General features: G+C 42.0%; 1 protein-coding gene across 2 annotated transcripts in view; it reads left to right on the top strand.

The window, feature by feature from the left end:
* The window catches only part of ESR1 (estrogen receptor 1), a 303086-nt gene that overhangs the window by 231932 nt on the left and 49392 nt on the right, over positions 1-21762 (top strand). For both annotated transcript variants that reach the window (XM_079779825.1, XM_079779826.1), the window contains exon 6: positions 15461-15599. In XM_079779825.1, coding sequence (XP_079635951.1) covers positions 15461-15599 — 139 coding nt within the window. The remainder of the gene's footprint in view (positions 1-15460; positions 15600-21762) is intronic.

The following is a 21762-nucleotide window of genomic DNA, read 5'->3' as shown; positions in this document are numbered from 1 at the left end:
ACCACCCAGACCCTTCTGAGATCTGTGACTTCTCCCCCTCTTTTCATCTCATCGATTGCCAAATGTGATTAATTCACCTTCCTTAACCTTTTGCACTCGCTTGCTTTTTTCTCGATTCCTTTATTCTAATGCTAACCGTGTCGAGTCACACTCAACATCCCAGTGCAAAAGGTTAATACCTCAGCCAGGAGTCTCTTTCTCTTCATTCTCTTTGCCTTCACTCTAGTTAAGATTCATATCTTTAAAATCCTTCAATGGCTTCTCTTTGCCTCAAGGATGAAGTCTACGCTTCTTATCAAGACTCAGATTAGAGCCCAGCCAGTGTGCTCAGTGGTTGAGTGTTGACCCTAAGAACCAGGAGGTCATGGTTCGATTTCTGGTCAGGGCACATGCCAGGGTTGTGGGCTCGATCTTCAGTAGGGGTTGTGCAGGAGGCAGCTGATCAATGATTCTCTCTCATCATTGATATTTCTATATTTCTCTCTCTCTCTGAAATTAATAAAAATATATTTTTTTTAAAAAAAGAGGGGGGTGGGAAATGACTCAGATTATAAATCTGAGGAATTCTTCCCACTCAGATTAGATATGTTTTCATTGAGACTCTCAGTTTCTCTCTCACTCCTGCTTTCTTCCTATTCCCACAGCAACTATTTTAATCCTGCACTATGCTACTCTAACACTCCATCTTATCACCTCCTTATCCTATTCTAACACCCTATCTTATCACCTCCTTATCCTTCTCAGTAGAGGGTTTTACCTCCTTCACTGAGAAACTAGAGACCTTATAGGAAGTTCTTCAAATTGCTGTACCTACCACTAGATGATAACTTATTTACACCACCTTCAATTCATTCATTAATAACCCCCATTCATCAGACAAACTAGAAGCCCGGTGCATGAAATTCGTGCACGGCGGGGGGGTTGTCCCTCAGCCCAGCCTGTACCCTCTCCAATCTGGGACTCCTGGAGGGATGTCCGACTGCCCGTTTAGGCCCGATCCCACTGGGAGGCAGAAATTAGAATGATGCATATCTAAGCCAAGAAATGCCAAGGGTTGCCAGCAGCACCAGAAACTGAGAGAACGCCATGGAACAGACTCTCCTCTGGCATCTTCTGAGAGAGCGTGCCCCCTGACACTTTGATTTCAGACTTCTGGCCTCCAAACTACTACTTTTTTTGTGTTTTTTTAAAGCCACCCAATTTGTGGTTCTTTGTTATAGTAGCCCTACAAAACCAATATAGTTACTTTTTATTTTTATTAAGAAGCGTTTTTGTAGTTCCCGTTGTAATCCTTAGGAAGTGACATTACTGAGGGACCCAAGCCAAGTTGAGCAGGCAAGAAGTGGGATCATTCTTGATTAAAAGGTAATTGGCATTTAGAGATCTCTCTTCTAGGCGCACCAAGCTACTTTATTTTTAGAGTGGTTATTTAATGTCCTGGCACAATCAACTGTGCTTACTAAAGGTTCTACCAGGAGTTAAGGGAAAACACTCTGGCTTTCTAACTCCCATGGCCTCTCTCTACAATGGTGTCTAGAAAGTCAGTCTTCGTTGACTTCAGATCTCAGGTGGACAAGGAAAGAGTGTGGGAGGTGGGGAGCTGTGGGCAGACCAGAAGAGAGGGCACCCACTTTTCTAAATAAACCTCCCACGCGCTTGTGAGACCCTCAGGCCCCACCAGCCCCAGACTGGCTGCCCTACCCCATTTTGCTCTCGGGCCAGGAGCTTGTCCTCTCAAGTGTTATGTGATTTGAAAACTCTGCATTTCTTTTACTTCTTGGTGATTTTGCCTTGTAAATCACACACGTTAACATCTGAATTTAAACAGAGCGATGGGAGAATGAGCCTCTCTTTTAACAGCTCCTAATTCATTCTGGAACTAGACGTCCCTGGGTCATTGGCAATGCGGGGTGTTCCCGTAGCTTTTAACTAAAATTTGTGTGTCTGTGTTTCAGGCAACACTCCTTAAAAACTGCAAGATAGTCATGGATTTTGCTTGCATTGAGGGCCTTGAGCGGATGGAAGTAGGAGGAAAGCAAAGCATCGTGTCCATTTGTTTGGGGGACATGCTCTAAAAGGGGATTGTCTGCTGTCCTCTTGGTCTTTGTGTCAATGAGATTTGTAGTGTTTACTGGGAGCATACAGTTATCTGGAAAATTCAGACTGATGACAATAGTATTTGAAATGCTTCTGTAGGTCTGCTTCTAGGTAGATGGGGAAAATGTATGTTCCAAGGTACAAGTGCTTGTTGACTTTTCAAATGCAGCCAGTCATTGCTCCATCAGGGACTCGGAATGGCAGGGCTGGCCTTCCTGTCCATTTGATGAGCACGTCAAAGGACAATCTTAAGTACTTTATAGTCTAATAATTTTATTTTCCTTCTTCAGTTTGCAATCTAATCTCAGAAACTGAAAAAACCTATTTTTTACTTCCCCCCCTTTCTTATTTAGGCTGAAATGGATTTCTTTCTGAGCTTGCACACACAAAAAATTGCCTTTGCTGATTAAAAATAAAAAAAGTAGTTTACCCTCAAGCTGGCTGCATTGGAATAAAGGAGGATTTTGACATGAGAGAGTGCAACTTTTATAATATCAATATAGAGTAATTGTAGCCAATACGAGAAGTAATAGAATTACTTATTTGATGGATAGGAGTGTTGGTTTTTGTGTGTGTGTTTGGAAAATTGGGAAGCTAGGAGACACTCTTAAATCATCAGCTTCTCCAGAACTCTTCTCAAATGCTTATTGTCATGACAACCATGTCTTTCATAAACCCAGGCTCTGAGTGTAATACAGATGGGGCTGGTAACAAGATAGAGTTGCCATCTGCTTTGTTTTCTCTGAGGGACTTTTTTTTTTTTATCCCTAAGTTCGATCCTCATATATGAAAGTCTTGACTCATCTTTCATTCTCCTGATAAAATACTTCCCTATCTGTCATCACATACCTTACTTATTGTTAAATGGAGGGGGGAAAGAATAATTATGCATGCATACAAACAGATATGTTTTAATAATTTATTCCCATATCTACTTTGCAGAGTCTCATATGAGGTGCTTTGTATTTCAGTAGCACAGTCAAAAGTGAGGTTGGAAAAAAGTTGGAGTAAGGCAGTAATTTTTCAAGAAAAAAGTAAAATGGTCATTCCTTTTGAACATTGTATTAATATCTGTGCTTCCTGCAATTTGTAATAATCTCTGTTTTTACTTTCCAACAAAAAGGAGCACCTCCATTCTTTAGGAGAGGAAAACCTTTTCCCGTTACTGAATTTGGAGAGAAATTTGCCAACTAAATGAATGCTTATATGAGAGAGGAAGCCTAACACCTCATCTGGCTCTTCACAAAAGATGCAATGACATCGTCTCATTAATTTACTACATAAACTGAGAACATATATATTTTTTCTTTTTCATCCTCACCTGAGGATATGTTCATTGATTTGAGAGAGAGAGAGAGAGAGAGAGAGAGAGAGAGAGTCATCAATTGGTTGTCTCCTGTACTTGCCCTGACCTGGGATTGAACATGCAACCCAGGTATGTGCCCTGACTGGGAATTGAACCCCCAACTCTTCAGTGCATGGGACAATGCTCCAACCAACTGAGCCACCTGGCCAGGGCTGAGAACATATTTTTTAAAGAAAGCTATTTAGCATTTCAAAAGTTCATATATGCTGTGATCAGAATTAAGATATATCCAGACTTTGAAAAATAAGAAAATGCATATCTAGCCATTTAAAGGTGTGTGGTAAATTAAATCACTAAATCACTGAATAAAGGTTAAGGAAATATTTCATATTTAAAGTGAAGAATAATTTCCTCCTTCTTATTATAATTATTTTACATATGCTGTCTCTCTATATAAAAGGCTAATATGCAAAGTGTCCCCTCGGGAGTTCGACTGGGAGACCGGGAGTTTGACCGCTCGCTATGATGTGCACTGACCACCAGGCGGTGGTGAAGAATGAAGGAAGGCCTGGGTCGACAGCCGGCAGCCAGAAGGAAGGCCACAGCAGGCCACTGGAAGGCACTGATTGGCCTTGATCGCTGGCCAGGCCTATGGACCCTACCTGTCCATGAATTTCGTGCACCGGGCCTTTAGTAATCTATAATTCTAAACCTTAAAATCTTGAAGTGCTTTAACAATTTTTTAGTTTTTGTCAGAGAAGTTCTATAATTACCTCTGTAAATCAGAGAAAATTTATTTCCATTCCCTATTTTTATGTCCTATATATTGATGTGTAAACATGATTATGTACTGATGGATGGGCAATATATCACACACACAAATACAGGCCCAGAAGCAGGAACGATGACTAAATAATACTGGGCTGATGTCTAGAGCAGGGAAAACTGCTGGAAAATTTATGAAGTGGAGTCTGAATACATTTATGGGGGTCTATATAATAATTTTTTCACAGGAACATTATAAGGATCTTTGAATGCAGTTCTGGGAAGGGTTTTAAAACCAAGCAAAGTTGAGTAAACTTTAAACCAGTTTGTCTTTGGATTTCCTTCCTGTGAGTAAGCCTATAGTGAGTAGGCCATTCATTGTCCCAAGACCTTTTCAGAGGAAAGACAATTGTCTGCATTTAGTTTATACCTCATGTATGCATTATAAGAGAGACACGGGGTCTACTTCAGCCCCTTCCAAGAAAGCTCTCTGTTGGTTTTTCTCTTTCATTTGAATAAAAGCAGGGAAGTAGAAAGTGCTAGTTTTTATTTTGGATGTGCCATAGAAACACCACCTTTGAATCTGTCCAGGCAAAAATAATTCTCAGAGTAAGATGGGTGATGCTCTGTTGCCTTGCTCTGAGGAAGTGGTAATAATGATGACACAAGTGTCTCTGTAATATTATGACAAACAAAACATGGTTTCCTGCTCAGGCTGCATAGTCAAGATTAGAAAGTTGATGGATTTGTATAGATATCAGGACTTCCATAATCTGTAATTGTGTCAACATATGGTCATCTTTCTAAGAGGTATTGGTGGTGTGCACCATTAATTGTAAAAAGCAGTATCTTTATTTATTTTAAAAACCTTTAAATGGAATTCTTCAGTCTTTACTCAATCAATTGGCTGTCAACTATACTAAATGTGATGCCTTTTTAAAATATCACATTTGTCACATTCAGTTCTTCACTTGCCACTGGTTTTTATTGCTCAACATTGGTCTTGAGAACTCAGTTTTATTTCCCAAGGCAGGTAGTCTCAGGGCAAGTTTCCTCTCTCTACCCCAAGGCAATGAGAAGCCACAAACACAGTGTGAAATTCTGCTGAGTTCAGTAGAAAACGATTGATCATTTACCCCGGGGGGTGTAAGAATACAGCTGCCTTCTGGATTTGCTAAACATCTTGAAATGCTTTGAGTGCAATAAAACCCCAAACGTGCCTCTTTTCCTCATTTTTCCACGTCCCTATTTTAGGAGAAATATAATCCACATGCTCTCGTTCCTCCACTTTTAAATCATTAAAATGTTGTTTTGTAAGAGCTGTTTGATGTCCAGGAAGCCTTTTATCCTTTTTATTAGGTTCTTCTCATGTATAAATAAAAGAGAAAACAATAAACAGAAAACAACATGGGATCATGACTCAATCAGGGCAAACACGGTGTGCCCCATTTCAGTCTGAAGTTCTAGATCGAAAATATTTTCAAACAAAACGTTTTCCTTTTTGCTTTGCAAAAGCAGGGCTCCCTCCTATTGGGCAAAAGGGATGCTGTTTGGATGAGGGAGAGCTGAGAACTAACATTCATTGAGCAGTGACTCTGGTACTCTGGGACATCTGCCCACTGCTTAATTTTTACAGCAACCCTAATGAGAGGTCAGTCCATCTGCATTGTACAGATGGGAAGGGCTTTCAGAAATCTTAAGTATCTTGGCCACAGGCCACAGAATAATTTCAAGACAGGTCTACTTGATGTATTGCTTCAGAGTCTTTTCATTTTTTCCTTCCTCATTCTCTTATTTTTTTGGTGGGGGTGGGGGGTGCCCTGTAGACAATCAAAAAGTCCTGTGTTGAGAGAAGTGACTTGGAAATACCTGTAATCAGGCCTGAGGATGAGGACTGTTGTAGCCTCCAGAAAGCATCAGCATGGTGTTGACGAGGTAGATATTTAGTATGGTAGCTGCTTGAGCGCATTGGATAGGTGGTATTGTACTGCACTGTCCATCAGTACAGCAGAGGGAAGCCAGAAGAGACACAGGGATGGCGGCACAGCGCCCGGCTCTTGCACTGTGACTCACAGTGTGTCTCAACTAGGGATACCCCATTACCATTTATTTTATTTTGTAACAGTGGTACATAGTTGGCAAGAGTAGTATATGACATTATTTGTTTAAATGGCTTAAACTCATTTCTTAAAGAAGAATATTTCAATGCTTATATGTTATTGGAAACATCTTAAAGTAGTATAGAATGGGAATCACGGTTCTAATGGGTCTCTCTATAATGGGACGTGCATATAAAAGGTAATCTCAGAGGGAAGGGGGATGGAAGAGATTAACCAAAGAACTTATATGTATACTAGAGGCCTGGGGCCTGAAAATTCGTGCACTGGGGTGGGGGGGGGGGCAGGGGGCACGGGGAGGGGTGAGTCCCTCAGCCCGGAATGCACCCTCTCACAGTCCAATACCCCTCAGGTAGGGTCCCTAGGCTTGGCCTGAGAACAGGGCCTATCGGGGCTTTCCTTCCCCCGGCTGCAGGCAGCTGGCCCCACCCCCGCCGCTGCCACTGCTTGCCATCTGTGCAGCGCTGCCCCCCCCCCGTCCCCCCCTGCCACCAGTGGCCTCCCTCTGCAGGCGACAGGTATGGGGTGTGATGGCTTGGCTGGCCTGGGCCCCCCTCTGCAGGGTGATCGCTGGCCAGCGGCACAATTGCCACAGATTCGTTGTTGATGGCCTGGACCTCCCTCTTTCTTTGTTGGGGGGTGGGGCTAGTCCAGCAAGGGGCCATCTGCCTACCTGATCGCCCCTAACCACTTGCCTACCTGCCTGATCACCCCTAACCACTCTGCCTGCCTGCCTGATGCCCCTAACTGCTTGTTTGGGGATGGGGCCAGCCTGGCGAGGGGCCGTGGTGGTTCCGGTCTCTGGTTGTTACACTTATGGTGGCTGGCCTTTTATTATATAGGATGTGCATAACCCATGGACACAGACAATAGGATGATGAAGGCCTGGGGTGGGGCAGGAACTGGTGGAGAGGGTAATTGGGGAGAAAGGGGAACATCTGTAATATTCTCAACAACAAAGTTTAAAAAAGAAAAGAAAAGAATAGGAAATCCAAGATTTTATTTGAAGGGGGAAGGTCATACTCAACTACACCGCGGAATAGATGGTCCATAGTATGGCATTATGTTCCTGTTTTCTGTAGATAAAGGGAAAAAACAAAACAAATGGAGGATAAGAAGCTTAGCATTTGAACTGGGTTCTAGGTTCTTCTGATATTATCTGCTCTATAGGCTTTCTCCCAGAGATCCCAAGTTTTATTCCACTTGCAGCTGACATTGTGGTGTAATCTCCACCCTCCCTCCCTCCCTCCCTCCCGCTCTCCCTCCCTTCCTCCCTTTTTTCTTTCCTTCCTTTCTTTCCTTTCTCTCTCTCTTTCTCTCCCTCCATCTATTTCCCCCTCCCTCCTTCCATTTCTTTTTTCTTTCTTTTAAACTTGTTCTACTTTTGCATTGAATCTTAGGCATCAGGGAAAAGAGTTGAATTATGTAAGTCTTGAGCTAAGGCAATGCAGAAAGAATGCAACAGGCAATTTCATAAGTGACATTTTTGAGAACATTGGGGTCATCTTTTGACAGAACACGATTTTTTTTTGAAGGTCAAGAAACTAATATTTTTCTCCCAGTGGATTTACTAAGGGAACCAACCACCTGGCCTTATTTTGTAGATGGCACTCCCTGAGAAAAGTTGCTCTTTTTATTTACAGGGTTTCTACTTTGCTTTGCATCTCTGTGGATTGTATCTCACGCAAATAAGAAATATCATTACCGTAGAGCTTATTTTTCTCATGCCTTTACTGAAGAGCCACTCTGATTTATCTGCTACTCCATAGCAGTGCAGAGCTTTACACTGATATATATTACACTAACTACTTTGCCTAAGGATATCTGCACCTTTCAATATGGTTTCTAAGAGCCTTACCATACCCAGTAAGATAAAGTAAGGCTTTAAGAATCTCCTGTGGGCCCAGGCCAACTGAACAATTGCATGGCAGTCCCTGGCAGAGTGAGGAAGAGGACAGAGGGAATGGGGAAGACACACCATGAGCTCCTTTCAAGTAAAACTTAGTTAAAAATCTTGGAGGAAAAGGTTATTTTTTTATGGAGGACAGAAGCAGGAATGTCTTTCCTTGGTGATGAGGCTTGGAATGAGTGGTTGTACATACACGGCGGTCTTTTCTGTAAAAGACCCCTGCCCACACAAGGGTGGGGAGTAGGATTTGAGGCATGTCTGTTGTTTCCAGATTATTCTATCTCTGGATACTCTACTGGACCTGTAAATGCAGACTGGAAAAAAACACTCTGTTCACTTAAAAAATTTTATTTTACAAAATGAGATTTCCTTGTAGGTGATTTCACTTGGTTTCAATCAACTATTGTTACTACTTTTTAGGTATGCGCTCTGTCTGTCCCACTGGTGTGGATTCCACAGTCCCACAGCCCCTCCCGCCCCCCCCCCCCCCCCCCCCCCCCGTCATTGTCACTAAGATGGGAATCCCTAAATGATAGGAGGCGAGTCACCTCTGGCTATCTCACCTGTCACTGATGCCTCTATTCACACCCCATAGATGCTGCTACCTCCCATCCTCATACTGGCAACACTTTCAAGTGTGCGAGAAAGGCATTGTTGAATGCCTCTGGGTTCTTATAGCAGATCAGTTGAAATTGCATATTGGATCATTCTTTCTGTTTGTGAGGAAAATAGGTCAAGTGATTGAAGCTTGATGTCAATAGATAGTTGGCCCCATATAATTTTGTTTGAGATTTATTGCATTATTTTTCTCCATTGGTTATAAATTGAGAGTATTAATGGATATTTCTTAAATACCCTTTAAGCTCCCGTGTGGCTAAAATAATATTGAGAGCAGTGTATCCAAAGGAAGGAGACACTCCCCTATTCACTTCCTTCCATCGCCCTCACATTCATTGAGGTTAAGTGACAGCCTTCTTTCCACGCTGCCTCAAGGAACTTGCAGAGGACATGGTTTTAAGAGCTACAATAACCCGTATCTGCAGGCACGATGCACATATGGGAAAGATGATCAGACTGTTTCTTTTTGAGAGATCTACATGATTTCAACGGAAGGACGGAATCAGACTGAAACCATATTACTAACAGACACACTTCAGACAGATTTCATAATCACCAGACGTGTGTGGTATGGTTATGGTGAGCTTCTGAGGTTCCCAAAAGACCACTAAAACTGTCCGGCTTAAGCAGTACTGACGTTTTGAAGTTGGAATTAAAAAGAATGATTCACTTTAATATTAAGGTTGCCACCAGAAAGTGCTTCTTGGGTTTTCCAAAATCGATTGGCTCCATGGCCAGCTGCCGTTCTCTCGAGAGACACCCCCAAATCTCATCCTATGTGATTACTTGAGGTTTAGGGAAGGTATTGAATGACACAGTGTGGGTTTGATCAGGAGTGACATTATCACATGATTACATTTTTTTCCACATAAAATAGTGAATTCATGAAAGAAAATAACTCACTTTTTTGTTGCTGTTGTTTTTATTTATTATTTTAAATTTATCTTTATTGTTGAAAGTATTACAGATGTCCCCCCCTTTATCCCCATTGACCCCCTCCACCCTGCACCCGCCCCTCCCAGGCCTTCACCCCACTATTGTCTGTGTCCATGAGCTATGCATATATGCATACAAGTTCCCCGGTTAATCTAAGATCTCACTTTTGAATGTTAACATTTCTGAAAGTGAGTTTAATTTACAGGGTGACTTGACATTGTGGTTATGAGACTTCATTCAGAAGACTGGGGTGAAATCTTAGAGAACTGGAACTTCCCTGAGAGCTTTCCTGATCAGTACTGCTCCCCGGAGTAGACGTTGGGCACTGAGAAATGGGAGCATCTCCTGCTGCCTCCAGCAGTGTTCTCCCAGAGCAAGGCTAGTCCATTTCGATCCAACATACTCCGGAGGCAGAGAGCTGTAGGCTGTTGGGATACATGCTCCTTTTCTCCCTGGGAGGCCTGAAACCCAATCACTGTTTTTGAATCCTTTCATTTATAAAAAAATTTTCAATTGCAGTCGCGTACAATGTTATATTAGTTTCAAGTGTACAACATAGTGATTTAACATTTCTATAACTTAAAAGTGATCACCCGGATAAATCTAGTACCATCTGACACCATACACAGTCATTACAGTATTATTTCTTTATTCCCAGGGCTGCCATTTATATCCCAGTGACTGTTTTTATGACTGGCAATCGCTGTTGTTTGATTCTTTAGTTTTTCTTGTAAACAAAGCTGCCACGTTCTCTTCAGTTACAAGTCCTGCTTTATGTGAGCAAAACCCAGTGTTTCCAATGGGAAAGGCTCTGTTTTTGGCCTTAGGATGGCTGCGTGATGGAGCAGAAGTTGCAATAATTTGGGCTTTACAAAAGCAGGATTTGATAGAATCATGAATTTTATGCTTCGCATGGGTACAAGTCTAGCAGGATTTGCAGGAACATGCCTAATTAATGTGAATGCCATGTAGAATAATCTGTTGGAAGCACATGAACAGATACTCAACATCATTAGTCATTAGGGAAATGCACAGTGTCAGTGTGATACTTCTGGGCATGTACCAGAACATCTAAAATTGAAGAAACTGACCATACCAAGTATTGGTGAGGACAGCTGGTGGAAATGCTAATGAAACAGTCACTTTTGAAAACAGTTTGGCAGTTTCTTAAAACATTAAAAAACACCTACTGTATCCTTGAGCCATCATACTCTTAAATTGAAGGTGGGGCAAAAGTAGGTTTTCAGTTGTTCATATGGAAATTAATACAATAATTAATAAATACTAATAGAAGAATAAACTCATTTCACGTACTTACAACTGTAAACCTACTTTTGCCCCAGCCTGTAGTTACTCAAGGCATGACAGCATGTCCATACAAAAAGTTGTACAAGGATTACTCCTAGGAGCTTTATTTGTAACTAGAGGCCCGATGCACGAAATTTGTGCACGGGGGTGGGAGATCCCTAGGCCTGGCCGGCAGTCAGGGCCGATCTGGGCCTTTTGGCTGCTAGCTGGGGCCTTCCTTCATTTTGTGCCACCCCCTGGTGGTCAGCGCACATCATAGTGAGCCATTGACTCCCAGTCTCCTGATCGAACTCCTGCGGGGACACTTTGCATATTAGCCTTTTATATATATACACACTAGAGTCCCGGTGCATGAAATTCATGCACAGGGGTGGGGGGGAGTCCCTCAGCCCAGCCTGCACCTTCTCCAATCTGGGACCCCTTGGGGGATGTCTGACTGCTGGTTGTAGGATTGGGCCTAAACTGGCAGTTGGACATCCCTCTCGTAATCTAGGACCGCTGGCTCCTAACTACTCACCTGCCTGCCTGCCTGATCGCCCCTAACCACTCTCCCCTGCCATCCTGATCACCTCTAACCACTCTCCCCTGCTGGCCTGATCACCCCTAACCACTCTGCCTGCCTGCCTGATTGCCCCTGACTGCCTCTGCCTCAGCCCTGCCACCGTGGCTTTGTCCGGAAGGAGGTCTGCTCTATCTGGTCTAATTAGCATATTACCCTATTATTAGTATAGGTAACCCCAAACTGGAAACAACCCAAATGTCCAATGAAAAGATAAACAATTGTATTTATTTATTGGCTATGTCCATACAATGAAATACCACTCAGCAATTGAAAGAATCAATATTAATATATGCAACGACATAGATAAGTCTCAAGAGAATTTTGCTGAGTTAAAGAAGTTGAATAAAAAAGTGCAAGACTTGTGAATTGAATTAACATGGTAACAGTGGGGATATAGGAAGGAGAGGAAGAACTTTTGCATTACTTTAAAAATAGAATTGATGAAATTCGATTGTGGCATAAGAGCTGGAGGGGTCATAGACTTTGCGGTCTTTCTCTAGCTTATGCTAAATATGTTTGTCTATGTGGAACATCACCTAGTTTGCAGTAAGGATTACATAAAAGATGATGATTAAGTATATAATAAACTAGAGGCCCAGTGCACGAAATTCGTGCATGAGGGGGTGTGTCCCTCAGCCCAGTCTGCACCCTCTCCAATCTGGAACCCCTCAAGGGATGTCCGACTGCCCATTTAGGCCCGATCCCGATAGGATTGGGCCTAAACGGGCAGTCGGACATCCCTCTCACAATCCAGGACTGCTGGCTCCCAACTGCTTGCCTGCCTGCCTTCCTGATTGCCCCTAACTGCTTCTGCCTGCCAGCCTGATCACTCCCTAACCACTCCCCTGCCAGCCTGATTGATGCCTAACTGCTCCCCTGCTAGCCTGATTGCCCCTAACTGCCCTCCCCTGCTAGCCTGGTCACCCCTAACTGCCCTACCCTGAAGGTCTGGTCCCCCCCAACTTCCCTCCCCTGCTGGCCATTTTGTGGCAGCCATCTTGTGTCCACATGGGGGCAGCCATCTTATGTGCTGGAGTGACAGTCAATTTGCATATTACTCTTTTATTAGGTAGGATACAGGCCTGGGGCACTGGTGGGGGCCGGCTGGTTTGCCATGAAGGGTGTCCCGGATCAGGGTGGGGGTTCCCTTGGGGCATGGGGAGGCCTGGGCGAGGGGCCTGTGGTGGTTTGCAGGCTGGCCACACCCCCTGGTGATCCAAGCAGAGGCCCTGGTATCTGGGATTTATTTATCTTCTATAATTGAAACTTTGTAGCCTCTAGTGGAGTCCAGGGCCGGCCAGGGTGTGCAGGAAGCTTGGCTTTTTCCATTGCCAGGAAAACCCAAGCCTCCTGCTTGCTCTGTGGCCGCAGCCATCTTGGTTGGGTTAATTTGCATACTCGCTCCTGATTGGCTGGTGGGCGTGGCTTGTGGGTGTAGCAGAGGTACGGCCAATTTGCATGTTCTCTTTTATTAGATAGGATGATGAGCTAATTGTTTAATACTGATCCTGTGATAGCTCCAATACTCCCCCTTCCCCCAAAAGAAACATCCAGTAGGCAAACTATGAATACTTGCTTGCTTAGGGAAAACAAACTTATATTTTGGCTTTCTAATGAAACAAGTATAGATAGCTAATAAAAGTGTAGTATTAGGTGATACCTCATTGTGGTTTCAATTTGCATCTCTCTGATGATTAGTGACCTTAAGCATTTTTTCATGTCTAATGTCATCTGTATGTCCTCTTTGGAGAAATGTCTATTTAGGTCTTTTGCCCATTTTTTAAATTGGATTGTTTGTCTTCCTCTTGTTGAGTTGTATGAGTTCTTTGTATATTTTGGAAATTAAACTTTATCAGCTGTATCATTAGCAAATATGTTCTCCCATACCTTGAGTTCTCTTTGCATTTTGAGGATGGTTTCTTTTGCAGTGCAGAAGCTTTTGAGTTTGATGTAATCCCATTTGTTTATTTTTCCCTTTGTATCAGTGAAAATTCTGCTATGTGAGATGTCTGTGATTTTACTGCCTATGTTTTCTTGTAGGATTTTTATGGTTTCATGTTTATATTTAAGTCTTTTATCCATTTTGAGTTTATTCTTGTGTGTGGTGTAAGCTGGTGGTTTAGCTTCTTCTTTTTTTTTTTTTTTTTGCATGTATCTGTCCAATTTTCCCTACACCATTTATTAAAGAGACTGTCTTTACTCCATTGCATGCTCTTGCTTCCTTTGTCAAATATTAATTGACCATAATGGTGTGGGTTGATTTCTGGGATCTCTGTTCTGTTCCATTGAACTTCATGCCTGTTCTTGTGCCAATATCAGGCTGTTTTGAATGCAATGGCTTTGGAGTATAGTTTGGTATCACTATGATCCCTCCAACTTTGTTCCTCTTTCTCAAGATTGCTGTGGCTCTTTGAAGTCTTTTTCGGTTCCATATACAATTTTGGAATATTTTTCTAGTTCTGTGAAATATGCTGTTGGAATTTTAATAGGACTAGTGTGGAATCTACAGATTGCTTTGTGTAGTATGAACAAATCAACAAATGAAAAACGGTGGTAAGGATGTGGAGAAAAGGGAGCCTTGCACACTGCTGGTGGGAATGCAGACTGGTGCAGTCACTGTGGAGAACAGTATGGAGTTTCCTCAAAACATTAAATATGGAACTCCCATTTGACCCAGTGGTCTCACTTCTAGAAATATATCCTAAGAATCCTGAAACACCAATCAGAAAGAATACATGCACCTCTATGTTCATAACAGTGCAATATATAATAACTAAGATCTGGAAACAGCCCAAGTCCCATCAGTAGATGAGTGGATGAAAAAAGCTGTGGTACATTTACATAATGGAACATTACGTAGCTGTAAAAAAGAAGGATCTCTTACCCTTTAAGACAGCATGGATGGACCTGGAGAATATTATGCTAAGCAAAATAAGCCAGTCAGAGAAAGACAAATATCTCACTTATATAGAACAAGATAAATTGACAAACAAGATAGGATCACAGACATGGATGGAAGCATAAAACAGACTGACAGATCTCAGAGGGAAGATGGGAAGGAAGGTGATTAGAGATTAATCAAATAAGCATATATGCATAAGCCATGGACACAGACAATAGACAGGTGAAGACCGGGGGTGCGTGGGACATGGGTGGGGGACATAGGGAGAAAATGAGGGACATCTGTAATACTCTCAACAATAAAATAAAATTTAAAAAGAAAAAAAAAGTATAATATTGGGGAAATAAAATGAAGAAAAGCTCACAGAAAAATGGCATTGCTAGAGCCAGTCTCATGGACAAGAGAGAGCAGAGGGTTGAGGGCAGAGAGACCAAAGAAGGAAATAGAATCTATGGGATGCCTCAGGGGAAAAGAACAGGAAACTGATTTGGAAAGCAGCCAGCTTTATGGACATCTTGTTAATTGAATGCCTCTGTGATTCTGTCATATCTTAATTTGTGTGGTTGGATTTACTTGGTCACTCGACCCTAAGTCTATAATTAATTGCAGCTCATAACAGGTAGTGTCAGTTGTGCTCCAAGGCATAGCTTCTGGAGATTATATTCCATCTCTGACCTTAACACCATATAAGCTCTCTGAACATCTGTTTCCTTATCTGTACAATGGTATCCCCATCAGTTCCTACCTCTTAGAGTTGTTGTATTAATAAGAGAGTAAAAGAAATTGTGCACAAGAAGTGTTTAGCATTGCTTCTAATCCATAGTAAGGGCTCATAGAGAACAGACCCTATTCGTTCAGACCCCTCCTTGGTTGCGTTCCTCTTATCAGCAAGGACTACTTTTTATGTTAAGTCAGCAGGGTTTTCCTTGTCTTGTTTCAGGCTTTGTGGATTTGACCCTCCATGATCAGGTCCACCTTTTGGAATGTGCATGGCTAGAGATCCTGATGATTGGACTCGTCTGGCGCTCCATGGAGCATCCAGGGAAGCTCCTGTTTGCTCCTAACTTGCTGTTGGACAGGTGAGTGACCTGGCTGTAGCTTGGGGGAAGCACATCCTGTGTAATCCCCAGGTTATTCCTGAAGCGCTTTCACTCAGTCCTCCGGGAAGCTTCCAAGAATTTGATCAGGTACGTTTACTCTGCAAATGGGCAAATCTGGGTGATGGAGGCCAATGAAGTTCACAGAGGTCTATGAATAACTTTCTGCTAGGCGCCTTCCTAGATTAGCTCTGTTATTTCTAAACTATATGTGTATTTGCACTTATATATTTATACAGTGTCCAGTATTTTCACGGCAAGTATACCTAGAACCTTTTCATATGTATATGTATATATGTATGTGTATGTGTAATGTGTGTACTGATAAAACTATGAACCGTAATTTTCTAACTCCACCTTCACCTTGTGTTGTTATATAAAAGAAAGGATGACTAACCTTCCTTTAATTAAAATACATTTTTGGCCCATGGACATCCAAACCACAATAGCCTTTCCATTTCCTTCTCCAATTTTCCCATCAGTAAGTGAGGAAGTCTGACCAGAGTTCTGAAGGCCTCTTCCAGTTCTGCCAATTCATAAAAGTTACTTGTTTATTTTAGAAAATGAATTCGCTTTTCAAATGTGCTGCCGTATTTAACATGTCCCATTTGGGTTGACTTGGGATGTGAGTCCCATTGTTCTTCGTTGTTCAGCCACTGCTCAGAGTAATAGAATTAGACACTATTCACCAGCAGCTCCCACTGGCCGAGTCCCTACCCAGCACCAGCTGCCGTGCTAAATGCTTTACATACATGAGCTCATTTGATGATCATGGCACTTCTAGGAAGCTGTCATTCACAATTTACCAGAACGGAAGCTAAGTTTCTGCGTCTTGCAAAAAGCATCAAGCCAACGAATGGTGGAGCAGGGTTGGAATCCGAGCTCTGCCTGGCGCTGGCTTGCGCATATTGCATCCTGTCCCATGCGCACGACCTCCACATCTTTTCCTGTCCAGCCATGCCTCCTTCGGTTTGCTGCTGCAGGCTTTTGTTTCCAGGTAGACCTTGACTTTGTGGGGCACATGGCCATTGGAATGGGAAAGGACCATCTTCTCCTTGTTTCCTGCTAACTTCTCCCGCCGCTGCTCAGCAGTCCAAGACTGCCTGGTGGCCCAACCACATGTCTGGAGACATGGTGCATTCCTTCCCTTCAGAATGCCACACTGCCTCCCCATGCCCTGTCCCTCTCTGGGCTTCCCGACACTGCCAAGCCCTGTGGAGCAGACTTACAGCAACATTGATTTAAGGACCGGAGAACTGTATATGTTGACATCTGCAGAGAAGTAGGGGAAAGAGAAAGCCAGAAGTCAGATAGTTCTGTCAGCCATGGATTACTGATGTTGCCAACGAGGGTTTTATGCTTTATCCATGATTAATTAGTATGATGTCCTGTTCGGCCCTGGCAGGGTAGCTCAGTTGGTTGGTATGTCATCCAATATGCCAAGGTTGCAGGTTCAATCCTCAGTCAGGGCACATACAAGAATCAACCAATGGTGCATAAATAAGTGGAACAACAAATCGATGTCTCTCTCTCTCAAAATTCCTGTTTTCACAAACCTTTGCAAATCCAGGTATTTGTGCCTTCCAAGGCCATCAGAAGGATAGCATTTACCCCAGTCTTTCCTTGTAATTACTCAAATGTTAGTATTGGCAAGTGGGGTTAGTGATTATAGGAACATAAAAGCCTACTGGGTTGCCATTCCACATTGGTGCGCAGAAGCCATATTTTCTAGCTTGAGTCCATTTAGGAAGAATTATTGCTTGATGTACTCTCTGATGACAACCCATGATATCTTGATTCAGGTAGCTTATAACTTTCCTGTTAGTCATATGCTTGAAAGCTGATTTTATCTGCGCCATGCTTCGTCTACCCATGATTTCCAGTTCTCCCCTGTGTCCTGCAGCGGCGAGTTCTAAACACTCCATGTTGTCATCTCTTCCTGTGAAAACCAAAAATTTACGGTTATTAAAAGGCATAAATAAAGAACCCAGTGATTTCTCTTAATGTGAGTGTGTGTATTTTACAAGAGGAAAGTTCAAGATAATAAGAAGGCCTGTGAAAGCAATCAGGAAATGGAGAAAACTTATTTTTCCATCCTAGCACCTAATTCTTTGGTGTGTTTGGCACAGAAAAGCAAAATCTGTCCTCTGTGGCGGCTCTGAATGCAGCTCTGCATTTGGTCCTGCTTGAGTGCTCACACTGGAAAGGCGTAGATGGAAAACACAAGCAAAAATGCTCAGCTTAAATAGTTGCTCCTGGAGTCTCTGTTTTTTCGGGAGCAAAGTTTGCTATCGCTGGGAGGCAGATGTGATGTTAGGGGAAATAATGGAAATTGCCGGGTCGGTAAGACCATCCTGTTTCCAGGGGACTGTCTAATTCTGTTCTGCAGGCACCATCAGGGCTAATGAATTCTGAGAAATATTTGTGGATTTCTCAGTAAAGGCAAAGCACTCTGGACCCCATTCACTCTCAGAGGAGGAAAAAAATAAAAAAAAAACCCTACCCATTTGAAAAGCAGGCTTAATTCAACAAGCAGAATATTCCCTGCACCTCGTCTGGCCAGACGGTTGTTGATCTAGCTCTTGTCATCACTCGAGCACCGGGAGGCTCTGCCTGTGGGAATAGAATTGGACAACAGAAGTTCTTTGTAGGCGTGGAGGAGGAACAAGTTTCCCCGGAGAGAAAAACAGGTTGCTGCACTGCAAGGGATATTTTTCTTCTTCTACTACATAGCAGACTGTTTTCAAATGATAAATTCATTTTACATTAAAAAAAAGTCACTTTCTAGAAGGAAGAGCATGTTCATTTTCTGTTATTTATTGTTAGTATTTTGGAAAAATTGTGAATAAGAATTTTCAAATGAAAACCAAGTTCCAGCAGTGCTTTTATTGGCTTTTCTTTGTTGTTGTTGTTTTTTGTGTGTTTGTTTTTAGAGAGAGAAGAAGGGAGAGGGAGAGAGAGAGAAACATTGATGCAAGAGTGGCGCATTGATTAGGCTTCTGCCTGCATACCCCCAACTGGGGATCGAGCCCATAACCTGGGCATGTGTCCTGACCTGGAATCAAACCAGCAACCACTCAACTGCAGGATGATGCACAACCAACTGAGCCACAACAGCCAGGCTTGGTTTTTCTTTTTTAAATATATGCGGTGGGGGAGGGGAGAGGAGAGGGATAGAGAGATAGAAACCCATGAGAGAGAGACATCGATCTGCTGCCTCTTGTACATCACCTACAGGGGATAGAGCCTGCAACCTCGGCATGTGCCCTGACCAGGAATTGGACCAGTGACCTCTTGGTTCATGGGTCGATGCTCAACCACTGAACCACCTTGGCCTGGCGGTTTTTCTTTTTTAATTGACTTTTTTTTTGTGTGTGTGTAAAACTTGATGGAAATTTTTTGCAGATTTCTTTACTTGGAAGAGTAAAAAAATAAAGTGCCGAAGTAAATTGATGAATTCAGACTGTGATCCATGCACAGGTTTCTCAGACATGAAGAGAAGGGCCGCCCTGTATATTCCCTTTTCCGGTTTCCCCACTTTGAAAAATGTGTGCTACCCCCGAAGGGAGCATTGCCGTAGCGGAGGGAGCAGGTGGTGGGGGAGTGAGTGATTATCCTATTCAGTCCTGGGTAGAAGATACTTTAGTTACTTTAGTAGCTTTGCTGGAGTCCCTCCATAACTCTCCGGAAGTGCTTCAGTTTGCCCATTCATATCTCAGGAATCTTGTTCATAACCTCTTTTCATTCTACCTCATAGAAATGGATAGAAAAAGAAAAATAAGGAAGCCAACATTTATTTAACTTCTATAATGCTGGGTTATCGTCTATGCTTTCTATATTGCATCAATTGCATGAGAATACAGATAGCAAAGAGTGTTATTAGTTTATATTTCATTGGTTCTTTACAGTTCTGAGACCTTAATTACTTAATGGTAGATGCCAGTTGATTGATTCATAGCATTCTGACAAATGTTTGGAATACGAAATTATAAACTGTAGGAAAAATTGAGGCCAAGAGAAGTGAGAAATTAGCCAAACTGTCATTACTGCTTCCTCTGATTGAAAATGAATCAAAATATCTATTGGACTGAAAACCAATTATACTGTATACTTTAAATGGGTGAATTATGTGCTATGTGAATTATATTAAGCTATTGAACACACACACACACATACACATATTGGAATATCAGCAGAAATCAATTTTAACAAAAAGACCATCAATCATGAAAGCGCCTTTTTAATGGAAAAACTAAAAAAAAACCAAAACATTCAAACCAAGGTTTCTCCCTAAAAACAAATGTGATTAGGTAGCATTATTTTGTAAAGCTTGTTAAGCCACAAGTCTTTAACTCCTCAAGAGGAATAAGCCTGTAAATAGTAAGGATCCACTCAATACAAAATCGAGGAAAAGGCATAATTCCAACCAAAGAATTAATCCTGTGTAGGAGGTTAATTTGACTTTCTTACATTTTTATACACCACATTATTTTTGTGTTTGCCCTATGTTATTCACAATGAGCCAACAGATTAATTTAAAATATAATCAAAATAATATTTTGACAGTTTAATTCTAAAATATCTTAATATTTTTTTTCAGTCACACATGCTACACAGGGATAATCAAATAATCCACCCCCTTGTATCTGCTTTAATCAGAGCTATTTGTCCACATTGGCATTATAAATATCCTCCTTTGTCTTATTGAGGGCCATCAAAATCCAATGATAAAGGGAGATGGCCACCTTCAAGTCTGTGCTAGTTAGGGTTCAGTTTAAGTCAACTCAATAGTATTGAATACGATCGTCTCTAGGATCCTGCGTGATACTGAAGGATATGGAAAAAGAGATGTGTAAGAGGCAGACCTGTCCTCAGGGAATTTACTGTCCAGTGGTAAAGTAACATTAGTATACAAATGAATGCAAACAAAAGCAAGCCTGCACCCTACGTACATCCATTCATGTCTGGTTTATCTTCTTCCTCTATCACTTTCTTTTTTTAAATTGAGCCCTGGCCAGTGTTCTCAGTGGTTAGAGCATTTGCCCATAGACCAAAGGGTTTGGGGTTTGATTACTGGTCAAGGGCATGTACCTGGGTTGCAGGTTCGATCCCCAGCCCTGGCCTGTCAGGGCACATGTGGGAGGCAACCAATGGATGTATCTCCCTCCCTCCCTCCCTTTTCCCTCCCTTCCTTTCACAATCTCTAAAAATCAATGGAAAAAATATCCTTGGATGAGGATTAACTAAATCTAAAATAAATAAATAAATAATAAAATAAAATGAGATATAATTGATATACAACATCATATTAGTTTCAGGTGTATAACATCAGTATAAAGGAAATCCAGCCATTTGCAACAGCATGGATGAACCTTGAGGGCATTATGCTGAAGCATAATAACCTCCATCTTGTGTAAAAACTACTGTTTGAAATCCTCTGCTATTGTTACATAGTCCCTTGTTCTGTAAACTCTGTCATTTTTAGACAGTCTCTTATTCTGTAGAGTAACTGTTTTTGTTTGAATAATAGAAAAAGATAAAAACTTAACTGTCTGACCTTGCAAGCTAGCCATCTAATGTAATAGACTAATATCGATAATAATTCCCATATTCTTATGCCAAATGTTTATTATTTATGCATCCAAGATTACAATCTGTCTGTAACAATAACTCACACAGAGCTCTTTGTAATATCTGCAAACAAAGCAGCTCGAAAAGTATAATACAGGAAACTTCCTGTATGTGTTGCTCAGAGATTTGGAAGAGACACCTCCCTCTGGGCTGTGCGCAATAAACGACTCCTATTAATTGACTCATTAAGGCGTCTTGTCCAGCTCGCTGATTTGCGATACAACAATGCTAGTGAAATAAGTCAGACAGAGAAAGGCAAATACCATTAGGACCTCACGTATACAGTATGTGGAATCACAAAACAAAACAAAACAAAATGAACTCATAAACACAGAGAACAGATGGGTGCTTGAAAGAGACAGGGGGTGGATGAAATAGGTGAAAATGCCTTTTCATTTTGTTGATGGTATTCTTTGTTGTGCAGATGCTTTCTAGTTTCATGTAGATCCACTTGTTTATTTCTGCTTGTGTGGCCTTTGCTTCTGATGTCAAGCTCAAAAAATAATTGCCAAGG

The sequence above is a fragment of the Cnephaeus nilssonii genome (assembly GCF_951640355.1).
Source record: "Cnephaeus nilssonii genome assembly, chromosome: 9".
In the NCBI taxonomy this organism is placed as follows: Eukaryota; Metazoa; Chordata; class Mammalia; order Chiroptera; family Vespertilionidae; genus Cnephaeus; species Cnephaeus nilssonii.
The sequence above is the reverse complement of the archived record's forward strand: the minus strand, read 5'-3'. Positions and strand labels throughout refer to the sequence as shown.